Raw genomic sequence first — 19,421 nt, 5'->3', positions numbered from 1 at the left:
ATTCTTCATTAATAAGGATAATTGAGAGAAGAATATATATATGTCAAAATTACAGATAAGACATTTCCTAGTGGGATAACTCTAGAGCATTTTAAATTAATGTGGAGAACAACACTTTTGGATTGTAGTCTGCTTTTCTAGATCTTGATAATAACCCATTGATGTTTCTCTTTGTAGGTAGTTCTCCTGTAGGCTGAGACCATGGACAAGGGAAATTATTCTAGGGTGCCGGAGTTTGTTTTGCTGGGACTCTGCAGTTCCTGGGAGCTCCGGTATTTCTTCTTTGTGTTTTTTAACTTGTTGTACATTGCCATTGTACTGGGCAATCTTCTCATTGTTTTTACAGTGATTTCGGAACCTGCCCTGCATACACCCATGTACATCATGCTCAGTAACCTTTCTGTTTTTGATATTTTTCTTGCCTCTTATGCAACCCCTAAGATGATCCATGATTTCCTTCATGAACCCAAGACTATCTCCTTTGAGGGCTGCATGGCCCAGATATTCTTGCTCCATGTCTTTGCTGGTGGTGAGATGGTGCTCCTTGTAGCCATGGCCTATGACAGGTATGTAGCCATTTGCAAACCTCTCCATTATGCAACCATCATGAACTTGTGCACATGTACAGGCCTAGTGGTAGGATCTTGGGTCATTGGGGTTATGCACTCCCTGAGCCAGTTAGCTTTCACTGTAAATTTGCCCTTCTGTGGCCCAAACATAGTGGACAGTTATTATTGCGACCTTACTTTGGTCATCAAACTTGCCTGTACAGATACTTATATCCCTGAAGTGTTGATGCTTTTGGACAGTGGTCTTATGGGGGCAACGTCATTTTTTCTTTTGCTGATCTCCTACACGGTCATTCTGATTACTGTGCGGCGACATTCCTCAGCAGCAGGTATGGCCAAGGCTCGCAGCACTCTGACTGCCCACATTACTGTGGTGACCCTGTTCTTTGGGCCCTGTATCTTCATCTATGCCTGGCGTTTCAGCAACTTACCAGTGGAAAACATTTTGTCTGTATTCTCTACAGTTTTCACACCTATATTAAACCCCCTTATTTACACATTGAGAAACAAAGAGGTAAAATCAGCAATTCATAAACTGAAGACCCAGTATGTAACTTCCAGGCTGTCTTCCCAGCTGTCTCTCATAAGACTAGATTTGTTGAACTGAGTAGACAAGTGGGAACTTGAGACACAGACTTTGTCTTTTTCTTCTAACCGCCAATGTTTTTAACAGTTAATTTGTTTGCTTGAAATTATAAATGCATGTTCTTTGTTAAATACTTGTAAAGAAGCCTATACACAATTATGCATTCTTCAGTCATACTTGCTATAGTTTTGTAGTTAATTTGCTTATATTTGCTAACTAATATCAATACAGAGTGTTCACAAATGATTGCACAATTTAAAATATTTTGATAAAATAGGAAATTGTTTGATAAAAATTTACGTGCATATTCATACTTGCTAAACTAAAAATGCTGTTTCTTTTATGGTTAAGATATACTGAGTAATTTGTGAGATTTACCTTTAGCAGCAAGAACATTCCATTAACATTCTTTTCTTCATACATTTTACATCAAAAAGTTCATGCTCTGTATTAAAAAGATCCACAGACTAATTAAGCATGTACAATTAACTTTATAAGAATTTAAGATAACACTTTTCAAATCTACTTTTATTTTATTTTTTCCTCCTCACATACAAAACTTGAGAGATGCAAGAGATCACCTTTTATGAAGCTATATAAAATCACTTGATGTTACCAAGGTACCATTTATTCTTATCATTTTGTCACCAAAATGGTGTTAAACATAGAAATATGACAGTTAACTAGTTTTAAGTCCATAAAACAGTTACATAACATAGCATATAAAGCTTTAGACACTTGGCAATAAAACCACATAAAAATAGAACAAGAAGCAAAAGCAGTTACTTCAGAACAATGAACACTGTAATCTAAAAGTACATTATGATGCTGCCCCAGAGCTGTGGGCTGAATTTTTATGTCCCCCACCTCCTGTAGTGCTATAGTCTGAACATTTTATGTCCTATTCATGTATTGAAATTCTTACCACCAAGTTAATGGTATCAGGAAGTAAAACCTTTGGTAAGTGATTAGGTCTTTTGGATGGAGCTCTCGTGAACGTCATTAGTGGCCTCAGAGAGCTCCTTCTTTTTGACGTGTGAAGTTAGAGCAACTGCTATATATGATCTAGGAAGTCAGTACAGGCCACTTAATTTACCAATTTCTTTATCTGGGACTTCCTAGCCTCTAGAACTGAATTCCTATTGTTTATAAGCCACTCAGTTTGTGGCATTTTGTTGTAACAGCCAGTATGAACTAAGACATCCAGTGTTAGGTACCACCCCAACTTCCTTCAAGGTGATTTCACTCTATTATATACTGTCCAGTCCATTTGGCACAAAATAAAAACAAACAACCCAACATTTATCCTGTGGAGCTATCCTATTCATGTTATGCATTCACTATGCTTTTAAACACCTTGGTTTTATACGTTGGGTGATTCATCAATCCTGCACTGTAGTGTTGCTTCTTTCCTGGTATCAGCCATTATGATCAAAGATTACTTAGACAGAACAACTGCTATAGATATGACACATGCATATTTTTTTTCCACAATGTGCTAAATATTTTAAGTCTATAAATCCATGGTGAGAGGTTATCAGACTTGTCTGGTGTTCTTCTTTTAAACTCATTAGCCTTGGTTCCACTTGAGGATTTAATCTAATTACTCTGCTAATTTTTACAAGAATACAAGGGTTTCCTTTGAAAGCACAAATATCAGGATCCTCCATACCACTGCATGCTTCAACTAAGGTAGCAGGAAATTTACATGCATTATAAACTAGTCCCTTCTTTCAAAAAGAACTTCATCAGGATGGATTGTGAGATTCTTCTGTTCATCTAATACAGCTTTAGAAAAGTATTAAATCTACAAAATACCTATTCTAGGAAGCTGAATCAGACATACTGAATGCATATTTTAATGCCATCACTGGTTCTGGAGAAAATTTAAGTCCTGAACTAGGAAGCTGGTATTTTGGAACCTTATCTTTCAGCGTCTGAAGCACAGCCCACATTGTGAACAAAAAGAGTACAGCTAGGAACCCACAGAAGACTAGGTAGAAGAGCAGGAGTAAACCTCTTTTCCTCTCTCTCACTAGTGGTCCAGGAAGCACTGTCTCCTGCTGGGTGACAGGTCAGTGTGCCTCTGCTGCTGCCACCAACACACATGTCACTAACATTCATCTATAGCCTTCTCTTCTATGGACAATCACTGTGAGATGGAAAGTCTCATTTCCCAGAACATTTACTAAGCCATGACTCAGAATGGGAACAGGCGATTCTAAGAAAACGCCACCTCAGGGCCCCTCTGGCACTTGGTGATTTGCCCCAAATGTTCTTCACTGGTCAGGATGTAGAGGAACTTCCACTCAGCCTGATTTGGGTTGAAGAATTTCTCCTTCTTTGTTATAGTGGGTGTGGGGAAAATGAGATGACTGGTGGCTGCAGCAGCTCACAGGCAGTGACCCAGGGGGTGGGGTTTCAAGGACTGTGGAGGCCATGGCCCTGCTCAGGCAACAGCAGCTGACAGACAACAGCAGCTGAGAGTGGGAAACAGGTCAAGGACGCCTGATCTCTCCAGCACACACTCAGTCAAGTGCAGTTGCTTGCATATCATATTGTAAATATACTCATGTATTTTATATGTCATATCATAAATATTTTCTTAAATACTAAAAATTCCTAATGAATTTAATGAAGACCTATTTCATATAATTCATCATAAGTTGTGTCATTGAGCATAAAATTTTAATCTGCTAATTTAATGAGAAAATAAATGTAAATAAAACCATTGTTTTATTTTGTGTTACCTTAGTTTCTAATGAAGCTTTAAAAATATATTTTGTCAATTGCCCTAACACTTCATTCTCAGTTACAGGCTTAGTATTATTTTAATTACCATTTGTACTTTTGCTGGGTTGAAGAAGAGTACAGCTGTTTCTATATTTGTGATTACCTTTAAAAAACTTTTAGGATTAAATTCACTTTTAGTTTTGTGTATTTCTATGCATTTTGACAAATGCATAGAGTTCTATGTCCACCACTACAGTTCCACACAGAATAGTTCCATCACCAAAATTTTCCCATTGCTATTCCCATATAGACAACTTCTCACCACCTCCTACACCCCTGGAAACCACGGATTTCTTTTTTTCTCTGTAGTTTTGCTTTTTTTCAGATATTCATATAATCCTGTAGTGTGTAGCTTTTTGGAATCTGGTTTCCTGCTGGCACTTTAGCAAAATGTATGTGAAATTTATCAATGTTGTTTTGAGGGTTATGGTTTATTCCGTTTGTTGATGAAGAATATATGGGTGGTTTGGAAATTAATAATGAAGTTGCTACAGACATCTCTATATAAGGTTTTGTGTGAACCTAGGTTTTCATTTCTTGTGAGTAGATAGCTAGGAATAAGATGATTGAGTCACATGTAGTCATGTTTTTTTTAAGACGGCTTTACTAAGGTATAATTGATATGCAATAAATTGAATGTATTAAAGTGCACAATTTGATGTTTGACATATGCCCATAAAACTGTCTCTACAATCAAAATAATGAATGTATCCATGGTCCCAAAAGTTTTCTGCCACCCCTCCCCAATCCACTACTTGTTCTACTGTTTTTCCTACTTTAACTCAGTATATTTATTTGAATTTATCTATTTTTATACATGTATCAATATTACGTTCCCTTTTTATTGGTTAGAAGTAGTTCATTGTATGGGAATACCACAGTTTATTGATTAATTCATTGTCGATAGACATTTTTATTGTGCCTCAGTTTTGCCTATTACCAACATGGTTGCCTATTTGTATATAAGTCTTTGTATGGATATATATTTTATTTTTCCATTTTTAGGCAAATAATACATTGGAATGTCTGAATCATGTTGTAGGTGTATGTTTAACTTTTTAAAAGAAACTGACAGACCCTTTTTTAAGTGCTTACATTATTTTATGTTCCTATATTCCCATGAAAATTTCACTTCCTCTACATGTTTGCTAAACTTGTTATTTGTCATTTTAATTTTAGCTTCCTCACAAGTGTGGAGTTGCAGCTAATTGTATTTTAAATTTACATTTCCCTAATGACTAATTATATTGAACATATCAGACATAATTTAAGTGAGACTATATTGCTAAAGGAAATGTTTTCCAGGATTATACTATCTTCCTAAACTTGTATAATCCTAATGTCAGCCTCAAAATGTATAAGATGCAGAATTACAAGGAACAAGAGAGAAACTTCATGACCATCATTAAAGATTTCATTAAAATCTTCACTTCATTCACTGTTTGTAGAAATATGTAGCAGTCTGTGTACAGTCAGGAGACAGAAACCATACAACAGATTAAGTAGTTTGGTATAAAGAATGAACTATAATGGAAAAGTAACTATAAGATATAAGGAAACTCTAGGTGGTGCCCTATAGTAAAGAGAAAGTACCCAAGGAACCACAATCTTAACAGAGGTTAAGTTTCACTGGGAAATGAATGGTTCATCTCATTGGTGAGTAAAAAAGCTCACTGATTTGGCTAGGTCAGAGCTGGTCTCCCAACTGGTGGGCAACCAATAGCCCACCTCTTATGCAAGCTGGGGAGGAGGTGATCAGAAATCAGTGGACTGGATGCACAAAGGAAATCTAGGTGCTGGTATGGGTAGGAACTCTTCCAAATTGTGTGTGTGTGTGTGGGGGGGACCCTGGTTTCTGTGTGAAAAGTCTCGTGAAAGGTTATCACAAGACCATGGCTGTGAGGTTGTAGAGAGATCAAGTTTCGGGCCTGTGACTGGGGCAGTCTCCATTGGTTTTCCTCACACCTGTGTTGCTGACCCCAGCAGAGGCCTGAACTGGTAAGAGGGATTCTTCCTCCTGCAATGTGCTTCTAGCATCTTTCTCTGAGAAAGCTAAATATTATTCTCACTTTAAAGGGAGAAATACTTAAAGAAATTCCATTGTTCAACACCTAGCCCATATTGAAGGGTACATTCAAACCTGAGAGACAATAAACTGATAACTGAAAAGAAGCACAAATTTGTTAAATAGCTTTGTAGAATAATTTGGAAATATCTCATAGCAATGCTGAAGATTTGAATTTTGTACAATTTAGCAATTACTCTCCAAGTGTACATTCTGGAGAACCTCTAGCACATATTTATTTATGCAAGTGCTCATTTTAATGTTGTTCATAATAGCAAGAACTAGAAACAATCCAGATGTCTATTCACCAAAAAGGACAAACATGCAGTATACTGTATTTATATAATGCAGATCCTACAGAATTAAAATGTATAAACTGAAACTATGTGTGTCACTATTGATAACTGTTAAAAATCAATTATTGAATGGAAAAATATTAAATTGTCAAGTAATACATGAAGGATGATACTGCTTGTATGAAATTAAATAAATATGCCAATAAATCGTTTAATAGTTCTCTTTATTTTTAGTGTCCTTGAAATATTACAAATCATTTTGTACAAGGGTAAACTAAGGCTAAGAGGTTTACAGTGATTTGTCCAATAACATATTCTCTGTTGTTGTTAGAATTGAGAATAGGAACCCATATCCTTTAAGTTCTAATTAATTACCCTTTGTTTCATATTACACATGCAAGGACCCAGTATGCCCTTCCATTCCTAAGTCAAAGTATTTCTCACTTAGGCAAAAGAATGTACTTTCCCTCACATTTTCTCTGGAGTAGCAGGTTCATTTGTATAGAATTAGCAGAAGATACTTCACTCCACATAGTGCCCAAGGGCTGAATGACTCTCACTTTTTCTCCTATGGCCTTATGGTCCTCATTGTAGGTTTCAGCAATGTGGGATGTTATTTGCCTTGTTCAATTGAGAATATCTGGTGAAACATATTAATTCCCATTGGAAAATGAACCTTGGCTAATTTAATACTGAATCTTAAAAGCTGCAATTGGTCACTTAGATAAATTCATGGTACTCTTACAATTTGACAAAAGAAAAAGGCACTAACCACCCGCACCTCGATAACTTATGGAAAAAATAAATGATTAATTAAAAAAAGATGAGGATGTTCATGTGTCTGTATCTTAATGTGCTAGGGATGACTTGTGAGAAATTATGTAAATAGATGAAGTATACTTGGGGAGACACTTGAGAAAATTGTGAAAAACTCTGACTGCACCTAGGAAAATCCATCACGACACTCTTACCTATTACCTAAAGAAATTAAATAGGCATGAAAATCAAGGCTATATATTGCTTTGTAGAGTAAAACTACACACACAAAAAATGAGAATATTAAATACCAAACTCATGTTATAGGTCTGTAGTTATAGCATAATCAACAATTTATTTTTATTTGCACTTAAAGTATATAACACTATTTAACCCTACAGAAGCAAAATGCAAATTTATTTTTCTTAAAGCATCTCATTATTTCTATAACTTAAAAAAATTGGTAATGTATGGTTTACTTCCAATGTAACGGTTAAACTATTTTCTCTATGCTTCAACTCAAACCAGTTGTGTCGTTATTTTTGCATTAGCTGGTTGATTGTTAGTACTGGTTTTTATTACTTAATTAGGACGTTGTATTACCAAGTAGATGAAATGTTTTTGCTCCATGTAAAGATGGAGTTTATGTGGGTGGTTTATGGTTTGCAGAGTTCTAGGCCATTCACCGGGGAGGATTCTATGCACAGGAAAGTAAGAAGGTAAAACTATTCAGTGAATGACAAATATAGGGTGAAATATATTTCCATTAATACTATAACATGTTTATCGACAATGTGCTTTTGGCACATCTCTCTACCAAATCCTGTGAATGATTCATAAGAAGCACAAGAATTCAAGAAGTTTCAGTGTGGAAGAGAAATAATAGAGTTAGCCATCATAATAATATTTCTCTTCCGCACTGGGAGTCTTACCTTATGTTTTGAGAGTCCCCAGCTAAACAGGGGCTCCATACCACAGTGGCTAGCAATCCTGTCCCAATAAGAAACGAAAATGAACTTGTTGTGGGTGTTTCCAGTGTGTCTTTATGGGATATTTCTTTTACCTGGTGAAAGGCTTAATGCCTAATTGTGAGGACCAGGGAGTTCCTCACACAGGAAACTTTATACTGGCAGATGCCCCTGCAGCTTTTGTCTGACCTATGTCTAGTTGATGTCTACCAGACCAGCACTCTGGAGGTTGGGAGTCTGATTTTGTGTTCTCCAAAGCATTCCAGGGAAAACCCAGCCTGGACCAGCCCCTGGTTCTTCAGGTGGATGGTGCAAATTCAATACATCACTGAAATAGCAAAAACATTCAAGGATTTTTATTCAGCGATCAGGCAGGGAGAGTCCAATAAATTGGGAGGGCAGTCCTTCATCCCAGGGTCATGTGGGGCAGGAATGAAGAGTCAGGCAGAGGGAGGGTGAGAAAGTCTGTCATCTAGCAGTATACCTGAGGGAAAAGGGTATGGGTTACTTTAAGTTCGTCGGAAAATGACTGAATGGTCCATTTAAAGAAAGTGACAGGAAAGCAGGAAGCCCAGTCTGCCACGTGGGAGAGATGCCTCTAGTTTTTAATCTCTGGCCACCAGTTTGAACAATTTGAATGTAGTGTAGAACTGGAAACTGTGTCAAGGGTAACTGAGCCCTGCTTCTGGTATGAGAAAGTGGAATTTGTATTCAAAATGTATGCCAAGCCAACATAATTCACTACACCTTGGGAGAAGATATAATGCATATGCAATCAAAGTGCTACAGAAACATTAGAACACAGACATTTTGACTTAATCCTCTAGGAAGGCTTTTAGAGGTGGTAACATCTGTGTTGGAACAGACATCTGTGAAGGACATGAAAAAATGGATAAGGAATTGTTTATCAGCTTAATAAATGTTGAGTAGCCTGTTTTTAAAAATTATTTATTTATTTATTTTTGCTAAAGAGCAGTGTATGGCATAGGTAAAAACAGGTTATATATTCTTGGCTCTCATGCTAAGGACATTAGATTTATATATAAGCTTAAGGAACGATGAGATGTTTCAAGTGAAAGAGTGAGGTCCAGGAGAAAGGTAGGTTTTCCTTTACAGTTAATTCAGAAAAGTTTGAAGGAAAAGAGTTGAGTTGGGAAATTGTGACAGCCAAGGTTTGAGATGGCTGTGTACAGTCACATTCAAAAAGTGTCAGAAACAGATTGGAATATTGGAATGTGGGGGGCAGGGGAAAACAGTACCGCAAAATTAGCGGTCATAATACAGAGGTGATGACTGATGCTAGGGAGATGAATGGAATGCTGAAGAAAGGGAGATAACAAGGAGGAGAAAGAGATTAATAAGGACATAAAGAGATAAAGAAGAGTTCAAGAAATGTAGAAGGAAAAAGAAAAAACATTAGAATGCCAGAGGCTAGGACCTCTTGGAATCTACTTTTAAGGGGCAGTAGCATGAATAAAGAAAGCTAATATTAAAAATTCTGAAAGGAAAATGAAGAGGCGTTCTGTTTAAGAGTTGGCTATCATTACCAGGTCTTTGGGGACAGTTTATAAAGTAGTTTTCCTGACCATGGCAACCAAAGGTATAGTTAAGCATGTTAAAAGTCTGAGTAGTAAAAAAGATTTGGACGGAAACGTAGACACTCCTACACAAAATTTCTTTTCTTAAAAAAAGAAAAATTAAGGAAAAAACAAAGAGAATAGAAGAGTTTAGGAGAGTTTTGTTTTTTTCTTATTTCTTTGATAAGTGAATCTGAACAGTTGTCAGTAGATGAAAAGATTAAATGAAAAGTGAAATGAAACAGGAAGAGACTAAAAATGCAAGCCAAAGACAGCTTAACCCAGTGGCACAGTGGTTCTCAACTGGGAGTCATTTTTCACCTCCTCAACTGGACATTTTGTAATGTTTGGAGACATTTTTGGTTGTCATAACTGGGGGGAAAGTGTAACTGGCATCTGATGGGTAATGGCAGAGATGCTCCTGAATACCCTACAATAGTCACATGACAGTCTGTTTCAACACAGTAATTCAACCCCAAATGTCAATAATGCCAAAGTTGGGAAACTCTAGCTCAACCGACTAACCAATGGCTCATAGTAGGTGAAAAGATTAGAATCATGAACATATATTGAGGGAATTCCCAGTTGTAGCACAGTGTCAATGGCATCGGTTTTGTATTCAGATCTGAAACAGTATGTCGTAGTGTGGCAAGAGGTGGCCTTGGAGTCAAATACCAGGGTTCAAATTCTAGTTTAATGACTCTCCAGCTATGGAACTTCAGGGAAACTGCTTATCATCTTTGTATCTCTGACTTCTTATTGTAAGACAGAATTAGTAAGCGCATTTACCATGTAGCATTATGGGAAGATTCAATTACTATATATTAAGAGCGCAGAACAGTGCCTGACACTTTGGTGCATAGTAAATATTAAATATTATTTATATTATCTGATTTCAAATCCTCACTGAGATGTTCTGACCCTTACTAGCTGTCTGACCCCAGATTACTAAACATGTATAATCTTTGTTTTTCTCTTCTGCAGTTTAATAACCCCTTTTCCAAAGGTCTGTTGTAAAGATCACTTGATAAAACGTGTATACACAGTAGATGTTATCTAGCAGCATCGGAACAAACGCAAGCTCTCTTTGTCCTTCATTTGTAAATTTTAAAATTATGATTCATCATTCACTATATTTAAATCTGCCTCAATTTTTGGCTTAATACATTACATTCATACAATAAACTTTTTCATTAAGTAGAGTTGATCATTTTATGTAATAAATACATGAACTTGAACAAGGACACGTTTATTTCACAAATGGAGGAACAAAATGAGTCACACATGGGATAAAGTGATTACATTATGTTTCAGAATCCTCTTAATTATTGCCATTTTGTATATTATAGACACTGATTTGTTGTTACTAAAGCTTTAAACAATTATAATGAGTCTTTTTTTTATCATAGTTCCAGAGTTTAAAATAACGTATATCCAAAATGTGGCCCAGTGGAATGCTTCTCTGAACATTCTTCCAACAGAGTACACAATATGATTGTTTACTGTGGGGCTTCCCTGTGTGGACTGCAACTGCATTCATCTAAGTGAGAGGCTAGGTCTGTAGCCTAGAGACAAAGTAAAGTCTCTGGCTTCTTGTATGAAATAAATTAGCAGAAAAAAATGCTCATGTTCTCACATGGGACCAGAATTAGATCATCACTCTCTCAGGTCTCTTACTATGACTGTTGTCAACAGTTAATTGTCAGAACTAATATGGTTTCCTAAAACAGCACTTCTTTAAAGCTATTCCAGTTCAACTGGACTAGATTTATATAGTAGGGTTTTACAGGGTGAAAAACATAAGATGCAAATTTTTAGATATTTTCAAGAGCATGAGAGGTTTATAATCATTTTTACTTCTCTAACCAAAATTTTTTTTTTTTTAAAAAACACTTCATTTTCTGGCATTAATTATAAAGATGTTTTAAGAAGATCATGGAGAACTCTAGCAGAGAGAACGTAAGTGGGCTGAAATCAAATTCTGATAGGCAAAGAAAATGAAAAATTTAGGTTCTGCTCTTGGATAATCAACAGAAAATGGGATTTAGATAATTCAGGTCAGTCATAATATGTGTTTTAAGAAATTATTGGATGACTAATGGATAAACTCAGTTGGAACTATAGGCCAGTATAATATACATTCAATAGGATCTGTTTAGTAGGAATTGCCTAAATTGGAAACGACTCCTGCAGCAGCACGAAGGTAAATTTCTATTAATATGGGGTGTTTAACGTATTAAGATCCTATGTTGCAATGCAATTACTTTGATAGTAGAATGTCATGACTTATCCTGCTTAAACTCTAAAGTTTTCTATAAAATAGGTATTTTTATACCTCCCATTTTTTTTAAGGTGTGGAATTAAAGTCCAGACAAAATAATTAGCCAAAAGTTAATCTGTGTGACTTTACATCATGTAATAATTGAGTTATGAATATCTCTTCAAAAGCTAAGAAGAATGCCATATAATTGATGATGTAAGATGACCACAAGACAAGTAGATGTAAACACTTTTTGTCAACCTATAAGGCCTGTGGAGCTGGACTCTAGGTCACTCCTCTAGTCTTGTTGTCATGAGTCAGCTTCTGGGTAAGCTCATTTCCTACTATATAACAGACAAGGACTATCCAAAAACTCAAGGGGTTCTAATTATATTGATTAAATTATTAAGCAGTATTTAGACATTTACATAAGTTCTTTCCTATTATCCACCTATCCAGACATACTGCTATGGCCTCTTCAAAATTTTTGCATTCAGCAAATGCACATTATATCTGAGATCTCAGAATCCCTCACCTTAAAAGTATTCTTAATTCAAGTTCTGATTCCTTTCTATTTATCCTCCTTTAGAGTTGTTTCAGAACAAGTCTGCAGCCTGGAACCATGGATAAGGCCAATTCTTCAGTGGTATCTGAGTTTGTACTGTTGGGACTCTGTAGTTCTCAAAACCTCCAGCTTTTCTATTTTGTTTTCTTCTCTGTGTTGTATATGGTCATTGTGCTGGGAAATCTTCTCATTATCCTCACAGTGACTTTTGATACTAGCTTGCACTCCCCTATGTACTTTCTCTTGGGAAACCTTTCCTTTATTGACATTTGTCAGGCTTCTTTTGCTACCCCTAAGATGATTGCAGATTTTCTGAGTGAACACAAGACCATATCCTTCAGTGGCTGCATAGCCCAAATTTTCTTCGTTCACCTTTTTACTGGAGGGGAGATGGTGCTACTTGTTTCAATGGCCTATGACAGGTATGTAGCCATATGCAAACCCTTATACTATGTGATCATCATGAGCCGAAGGACATGCACTGTCTTGGTAACGATATCCTGGGCTGTGGGCTTGGTGCACACATTAAGCCAGTTATCATTTACTGTGAACTTGCCTTTCTGTGGACCTAATGTAGTAGACAGCTTTTTTTGTGATCTTCCTCGGGTGACCAAACTTGCCTGCTTGGACTCTAACATCATTGAAATACTAATTGTGGTCAATAGTGGAGTTCTTTCTCTAAGCACTTTCTCTCTCTTGGTCAGCTCCTACATCATTATTCTTGTCACGGTTTTGCTCAAGTCTTCAGCTGCAATGGCAAAGGCATTTTCTACGCTGGCTTCCCATATTGCAGTAGTAATATTATTCTTTGGACCTTGCATCTTCATTTATGTATGGCCCTTTACCATCTATCCTGTGGATAAATTACTTGACATATTTTACACTGTTTTCACCCCCATATTAAACCCCATTATTTATACACTAAGGAATAGGGATATGAAGGCTGCCATAAGGAAAATTGTGAACTATTACCTGAGGCCAAGGATAATTTCTGAAATGTCACTAGTAGTGAGAACTTCCCTTCATTAAGACAAAATTCCTTCAAATTCCTCAGGTCAATACCCTGTTTAATATTTTAGTCCTTTTTTGTGGTGTATCTCAATTGTGGGGAAAGTAGTGGAGAAGATACTATACAGAATATTTAATGAATATTAACAAGTCTTTTTCTAGGTATCAAGCGAAAGCTAAATATCAAAAACATGGAAAAATCACTGTTTAGATTACTGGTTCCAGAAAAAAAATATGGGTACTAGATGGATAATATGTATGCATTTACTGCTTTTGTTACAGGTAAATGTAAATACGATGGGAAAAAAGCAATGAGAACCTAATTCTTTGGTAGACATACATTCAAACATTTGTCAGGTTTTATGAGTTTTCTTAATGACATGCCTAAAATGTCTATATGGATGAATAGTATTTAAAAATCTGAAACTGAATTTTGCCAGCTTCAGGGAATAGCCAATCTATGATTTAATACAAGTGCTTAAGTTTAAGTGGAGATTATTAGGTTATGAGACTCCTCTCCCCATATGAATTATGCCTATCCCATAGTTTTCAAATAGCTGGCCATGCTTTAAAATGTGGAATGAAATATACTCAGAAGCTTCCATTTTAAACCTTTCATTTAAAGGGCTTTCTCTGATTGGCTAGATAATTCCAATTTCCTTTTAGATTATGAGTTGTAGAAAAGAGAGGAGAATCTAGAAAGCTGAACTATTTTAACACCAAGATTTTTATTTGTGCCACTTCTCTTGTTCCTATAGTGCAGCTGCCAGTGGCTTATGTTCAGGCACCCAGTGGTACTCATCCTCCAGCAAGTTTTATTGCCAGCCTTGGCCTTAAATTCTCTGAGCCCCATTTTCAGTCACCCTCTGTGAACTAGCTCTGGTCCAGCGCAACCCAGAGAACCTCTCTCCATCCAGGGGGCCTCACTCATATTCTCTCCAAAGTGTTCTGAAACTCATCCTTGGGCAGGGCATCACTCTTCCACGTTTATTTCTTCCTTGGCTTCTCCCCTTTAGGCCTAGGGTTTTTTTTTTTTTTTTCCCAAAGTAAAGTAAAGACTATTCAGATTCAGATTTAACCAGTTTTTACATGTATTCTTTTTTTTTTTTTTTTTTTTTACTATTGCTCTATAGTATTATGAAATATTATTACATAAATAGATTCATGTAGCCACGACTACTACAAACCACAATAAGGACATAGTCCTCTTCCATCACTTCCAAGAAACTTTCCTGTGTTGTCTTCCCTGTGATCTTAACCCCTGGCAACCAGTGATCTGGTCCCCATCACTCTATTTTATTTTTTCATTTCAAGAGTGTTGTAAAATGTATCAGCTATTCAAATGGCCTTTTGTAATAATTTTTTAAAAATTAAATGTGATTGTATTTGTGAAACATTTTTGATACCTTTTTTTGTGTGTCTGTGTCTGATTTAAGAAATCTTTCTCTCTGTCAAGATCATATGACATTATTTAGATTTTCTTCTGTAAATTAAAACATATTTTGCTTTTTATACTTAAGAATTTCATCCCTTTGTAATTCATTTTGTAAATGTTGGGAGATAGAAATCTATTTTTATATATTTGTAAATATGTAGAAATCAGACTTGATATCATTTATTTAATAGTTCATCATTTCCCTCAGTTTGCAATACTACCTCTCTTATATTTTCAGCTTCAGTGTATGTATGGATTTGTTACTAGACTCTGTTCTGTTTCGTTAATGTATGTGCTTAGCCCTGAACCCATATTACGCTGTTTTAATTTACTATAGTTTTAAAATAAATCGATGTCTGATAGATTAAGTTCTCTCATCTTATTTTTCACAGTGTTTTTGTTAGTTTTATCCCTTTTATGTTCTGTAAATATTTTACAATCAGTTTGTCAGATTTCTTAAAATATTATTTCAGGATTTTGTTGTAATTGCATTGGATTCATGTGTTAATTAACATACAAAGATATTTATTATATTCATTGTATATCAACACATTTATTAACTTGTAGAGAATTGACATCATTTACAAATAAATGTTGAAAAAGAAAAAACATGTTAACAAAAAATTACAAATATTTACATAAAAAACCTAACTTGCAAAACAACAAATACTCTAAGCTTATGTACAAATTTAAAGATGTGCATTTAGAGAAAATTATAAAACTTAACAAAAGGTGGTAATGAAGAGTGTATTAGTAAATAAAACTTAAATAAGTGAAGATAGACACTATATTAATAAATAGAAAAACAGTATTGTAAAAGATGTCAATTCTCCCTTAGGGTATTTTTTTAGAGTTATTTTTTATTCTCCTTGTAGTAGCTAATTCCTTTTACCAGTTGCTAATTCTTTATATTAAGTATTCTTTGTTCAAATTACTCATGTCGGTTCTGTCTCCTGACTAGACTTTGCCAGATACAGATATTTTAAAGTATTTTGAAGATATCAAAAAATCAGAAGCATTCAAAAGCATCTCGTCAAATATGATAATGACAGAAATCAGGAACTAGTTGAATAAAAAATGTCAGTAGCTTCATCTATTTATGCAATAAAGTGAAATTCATCTATGACATGCTTCAAAATATAAAAAATGGTGGGGTTGGGCACGGTGGCTCACATCTGTAATCCCAGGACTTTGGGAGGCCGAGGTGGGCGGATAACCTGAGGTCGGGAGTTCGAGACCAGTCTGACTAACATAGAGTAACCCCGTCTCTACTAAAAATACAAAACTAGCCGGGCGTGGTGGCGCATGCCTTTAGTCCCAGCTACTCAGGAGGCTGAGGCAGGAGAATCGCTTGAACCTGGGAGGCAGACTTCGCAGTTAGCCGAGATCGCAACATGGCACTCCAGCCTGGGTAACAAGAGCAAAACAAAACAAAACAAAACAAAAAGATAGCATTTATAAAGTGAATGCTATCATTTGGTAAACTCACTGTTTAAAATTTATTTCTCGTCTTTTTGATAATTGCCATCCTGACTGGTGTGACATGGTATCTCATTGTGGTTTTGATTTGCATTAGATGCTGGTGAAACTGTGGATAAATAGGAATGCTTTTACACTGTTGGTGGGAGTGTAAATTAGTTCAACTATTATGGAGGACAGTGTGGCTATTCCTCAAGGATCTAGAACCAGAAATACCATTTGACCCAGCAAACCCATTACTGGTTATATACCCAAAGGAATGTAAATCATTCTATTCTAAAGACACATGTACATGTATGTTTATTGCAGCATATTTCCACAAAATTTTCAAATTACTCTAGTTCCAATAAAAACAGAGACATTCCTAATGCTAATAGCAATGAGTTTCTAATTTAATTAATTCCTAGTTAAGGGAAACTATTAAAGGCACATAGCATTACATTTCGGTTAGGATTGTGATATTATGTGCTGTAGAATCCCACCTTAAATTTTGTTTAAAATATAAAAAATAAAGCAACTATTAATATAACTTGGTAATCAACTATTTAATACACACATTTCAAAGTAACAGAATAGTATTAAAAATTCTTTGTTTTTTCTTTCTGGTTTACAGATCCTATAGACTTTCCCTGCACTGCTGCACAAATTGACAGAGAAATACCTTTAACTGTATAAAATGGCAGAAGTGAACATTTCAGTAAATGTGGAAATAACTCTAGTCAATTGAAAAAGTGTAAAGTGTCTTGAGTTGGCTGTCAAAAACTGGGATTTGAACATTGATGATATTACTATTTTGTGACCTTGAACAGATTACTTAGCTTTTGATCAAGTCACTAATCTCTTCAGTCTTTTAATTTTTAGGTATTTCTCTTAGAATAAAGAAAAGAAAAAAAAAAAAACTTTTTAGTCTGCACAGGCTCTGTATTATATGGATCCCTCTTCATGATAACTCACACCATGAGTTAATTAACATATTTCTCCCTGGCTAAGCCAAACTCGACCATATTAGGGGATTTGTCTATGGTAGATGAATATATTCCTAAATTGCTTTTGATAATCTGAATATTTTTAAAAGTCAGAAGGGATGCTACCAAACCCAGGGCAGACTTTTGTTTGTTTCCTGAGATCTCACAATTTGAGCTACTTCTGCTATGCTTATGAACTAAGTTGATGAGCAGTCCTTCTGACAAGGAACAGTCCTTCAGACAATGCCCAGCTCAGAAGTGTTCGAAGGAGCTGATGTGATACTCCAGACTTTACAGAGAGAGGGTGTCATGGCCAGTGGAGAGAGTACCTCAAAATGCCAACAGGATAAAAGATGAAGAAGCTTTAGTTCCATTGACTAAGTCTAGACAACTGGCGATAGTATAAGTCAAGTTAATCACAGGACAAGGAGGAAAGTATCAGAGGTACACTTTCCAGGAACACAGAGTAACAGAGCCCTCCAGGAAAAAACAGAGTAGGTGATTGCAAAGGCACTTCAGGGTGGTCTTTAGAGGAACATAAAGGTGGGGTGTGGGTGGAATGGATCTGTCAGCAGAGCCACGATTCAGTATTTCACCATAGGTGTTTTACATTTTAAACTAATTTATGTTTCATCATAAATACTTTTCCATGGAGAAGATCCTTGCCACATTATATGTTGCAACATATTGAAATTCCAATAGATTTAACTTCATACTGAGTACATGAAGGATATCATAAAACTACTAACATGTTCACAACAAGTTGCAGAAAACCACTCAACTTCATCTTGTGATGGAGTTCTCACCCTTCAAAATTCACATTTGTTACTCCATAACTTTCTGAACATTTATAGTTTGTTCAGCTTTTTAAAACTCGTTTACTCTCTGTCATAATATAGTCCTTAGGGAACTTAACGGTCACGATAATCTATAGAACATCATATTAGTCACACATTGAAGGCATGCTCTGATTAGACCTGCGGGTAGGAAATGACATACAAGAAGGTTAGCAATACCCTTAGATATTTTCAGAATTCTGCCAAATCATTTAGGTTTTGAGTTCAATACACTAGGGAAGGCTAGAGTATCCTCCCATTACATAAAATACACATTATTTTGCTTTATATTCTTTACCACTGAGAAAGAGGCACAGTTCTTGCAAGATCATTGAATGTTATAGGCAGCATAAAAACTGCTTCATAAATACTACTTTATATCAATTTTAGGTTGATTCATAGCATCTCCAGTTTTCAGTGAGTCCCTGTACTAATTCTGGTCTTCAGTGTAAACTGCCCTGCCATTCAGGCTATGTCAACCAGGAATCCAATGAAATAGAGATATCCATGATAAATAAGGAGATTGTGTAGATTATTTACAAAAGTCAATTAGATAAATAACAATTACTAGATAAATAACAATTACTAACTTTTAGGATTCCAGAAAAAAATCTCTGCAGAAGACAATTGCTTATTGTTTAAAACATAGATCTTAGTATGCTATTGGGTCTTATTAGGGACTAAGTACCTGACCATTGATTTCCAAGTGACTGCCTATGTGAGCACTGCTCATCATGAACTGTTATCAGATTTATTAAGTCATAATTTCTAGCTGCCACAGCAGCAAGCCATCACACATTGGAAATGGCATGTGTAGGACCATGCTGAAGGTATAAAGGCACTAGTAATTGGTATGAACAGGGAGTCTAAATCCTTTATCAAGTATTTCTCTGGCATTAATATATTTTCTTAAGCTCAATATTATGGCCTCATGGGAGAGTTTCTATGGATGACTTCATTCTATGTCTTGGTGCAAGCCAAAAATGGACTGCTGCTGCATTACAACTCACTCAGATGACCTTCACGGACACTTATGAGGAAGAATTCTCTCATTGGCCAGAGCCATAAACATCACACTTAGTTATCAGCTTTAGATGGAGAATTGGTCATAAGTAAAAATAAACATGAATTCATGGGCTTTGAAAAATGGCTTTGCTAGCTTGTTAGGGGTCTTGAAGATCAAAATTGAAAATTGGACGAAAGTAGTCTGGGAGGGAAGAATGAGGATGAACCTATGTGAGTGGGCTCTAAGTGTGTAGGTTT

The 19,421-nt window shown here is 35.8% G+C and overlaps 2 protein-coding genes across 2 annotated transcripts; both read left to right on the top strand.

Annotated features, from left to right (window-relative positions):
- The first annotated feature begins 201 nt into the window (after positions 1-201).
- On the top strand, positions 202-1,176 carry LOC112628352 (olfactory receptor 4K15-like). The gene has a single exon (XM_025391115.1). It carries the CDS (start codon positions 202-204, stop codon positions 1,174-1,176), a length of 975 nt encoding a protein of 324 aa, XP_025246900.1.
- An 11,297-nt stretch (positions 1,177-12,473) lies between these two features.
- On the top strand, positions 12,474-13,539 carry LOC112629292 (olfactory receptor 4K5). The gene has a single exon (XM_025392834.1). It carries the CDS (start codon positions 12,493-12,495, stop codon positions 13,462-13,464), a length of 972 nt encoding a protein of 323 aa, XP_025248619.1. The 5' UTR covers positions 12,474-12,492; the 3' UTR covers positions 13,465-13,539.
- Positions 13,540-19,421: the final 5,882 nt, after the last annotated feature.

This window comes from Theropithecus gelada, chromosome 7b (assembly GCF_003255815.1).
Source record: "Theropithecus gelada isolate Dixy chromosome 7b, Tgel_1.0, whole genome shotgun sequence".
NCBI lineage: Eukaryota > Metazoa > Chordata > Mammalia > Primates > Cercopithecidae > Theropithecus > Theropithecus gelada.
Note: the sequence above shows the minus strand (reverse complement) of the source record. Positions and strands in the feature narration are given on the sequence as shown.

Coding starts and splice junctions, on each gene's coding strand:
- LOC112628352 (XM_025391115.1), top strand. CDS start 202: ATGGACAAGGGAAATTATTCTAGGGTGCCGGAGTTTGTTTTGCTGGGA.
- LOC112629292 (XM_025392834.1), top strand. CDS start 12,493: ATGGATAAGGCCAATTCTTCAGTGGTATCTGAGTTTGTACTGTTGGGA.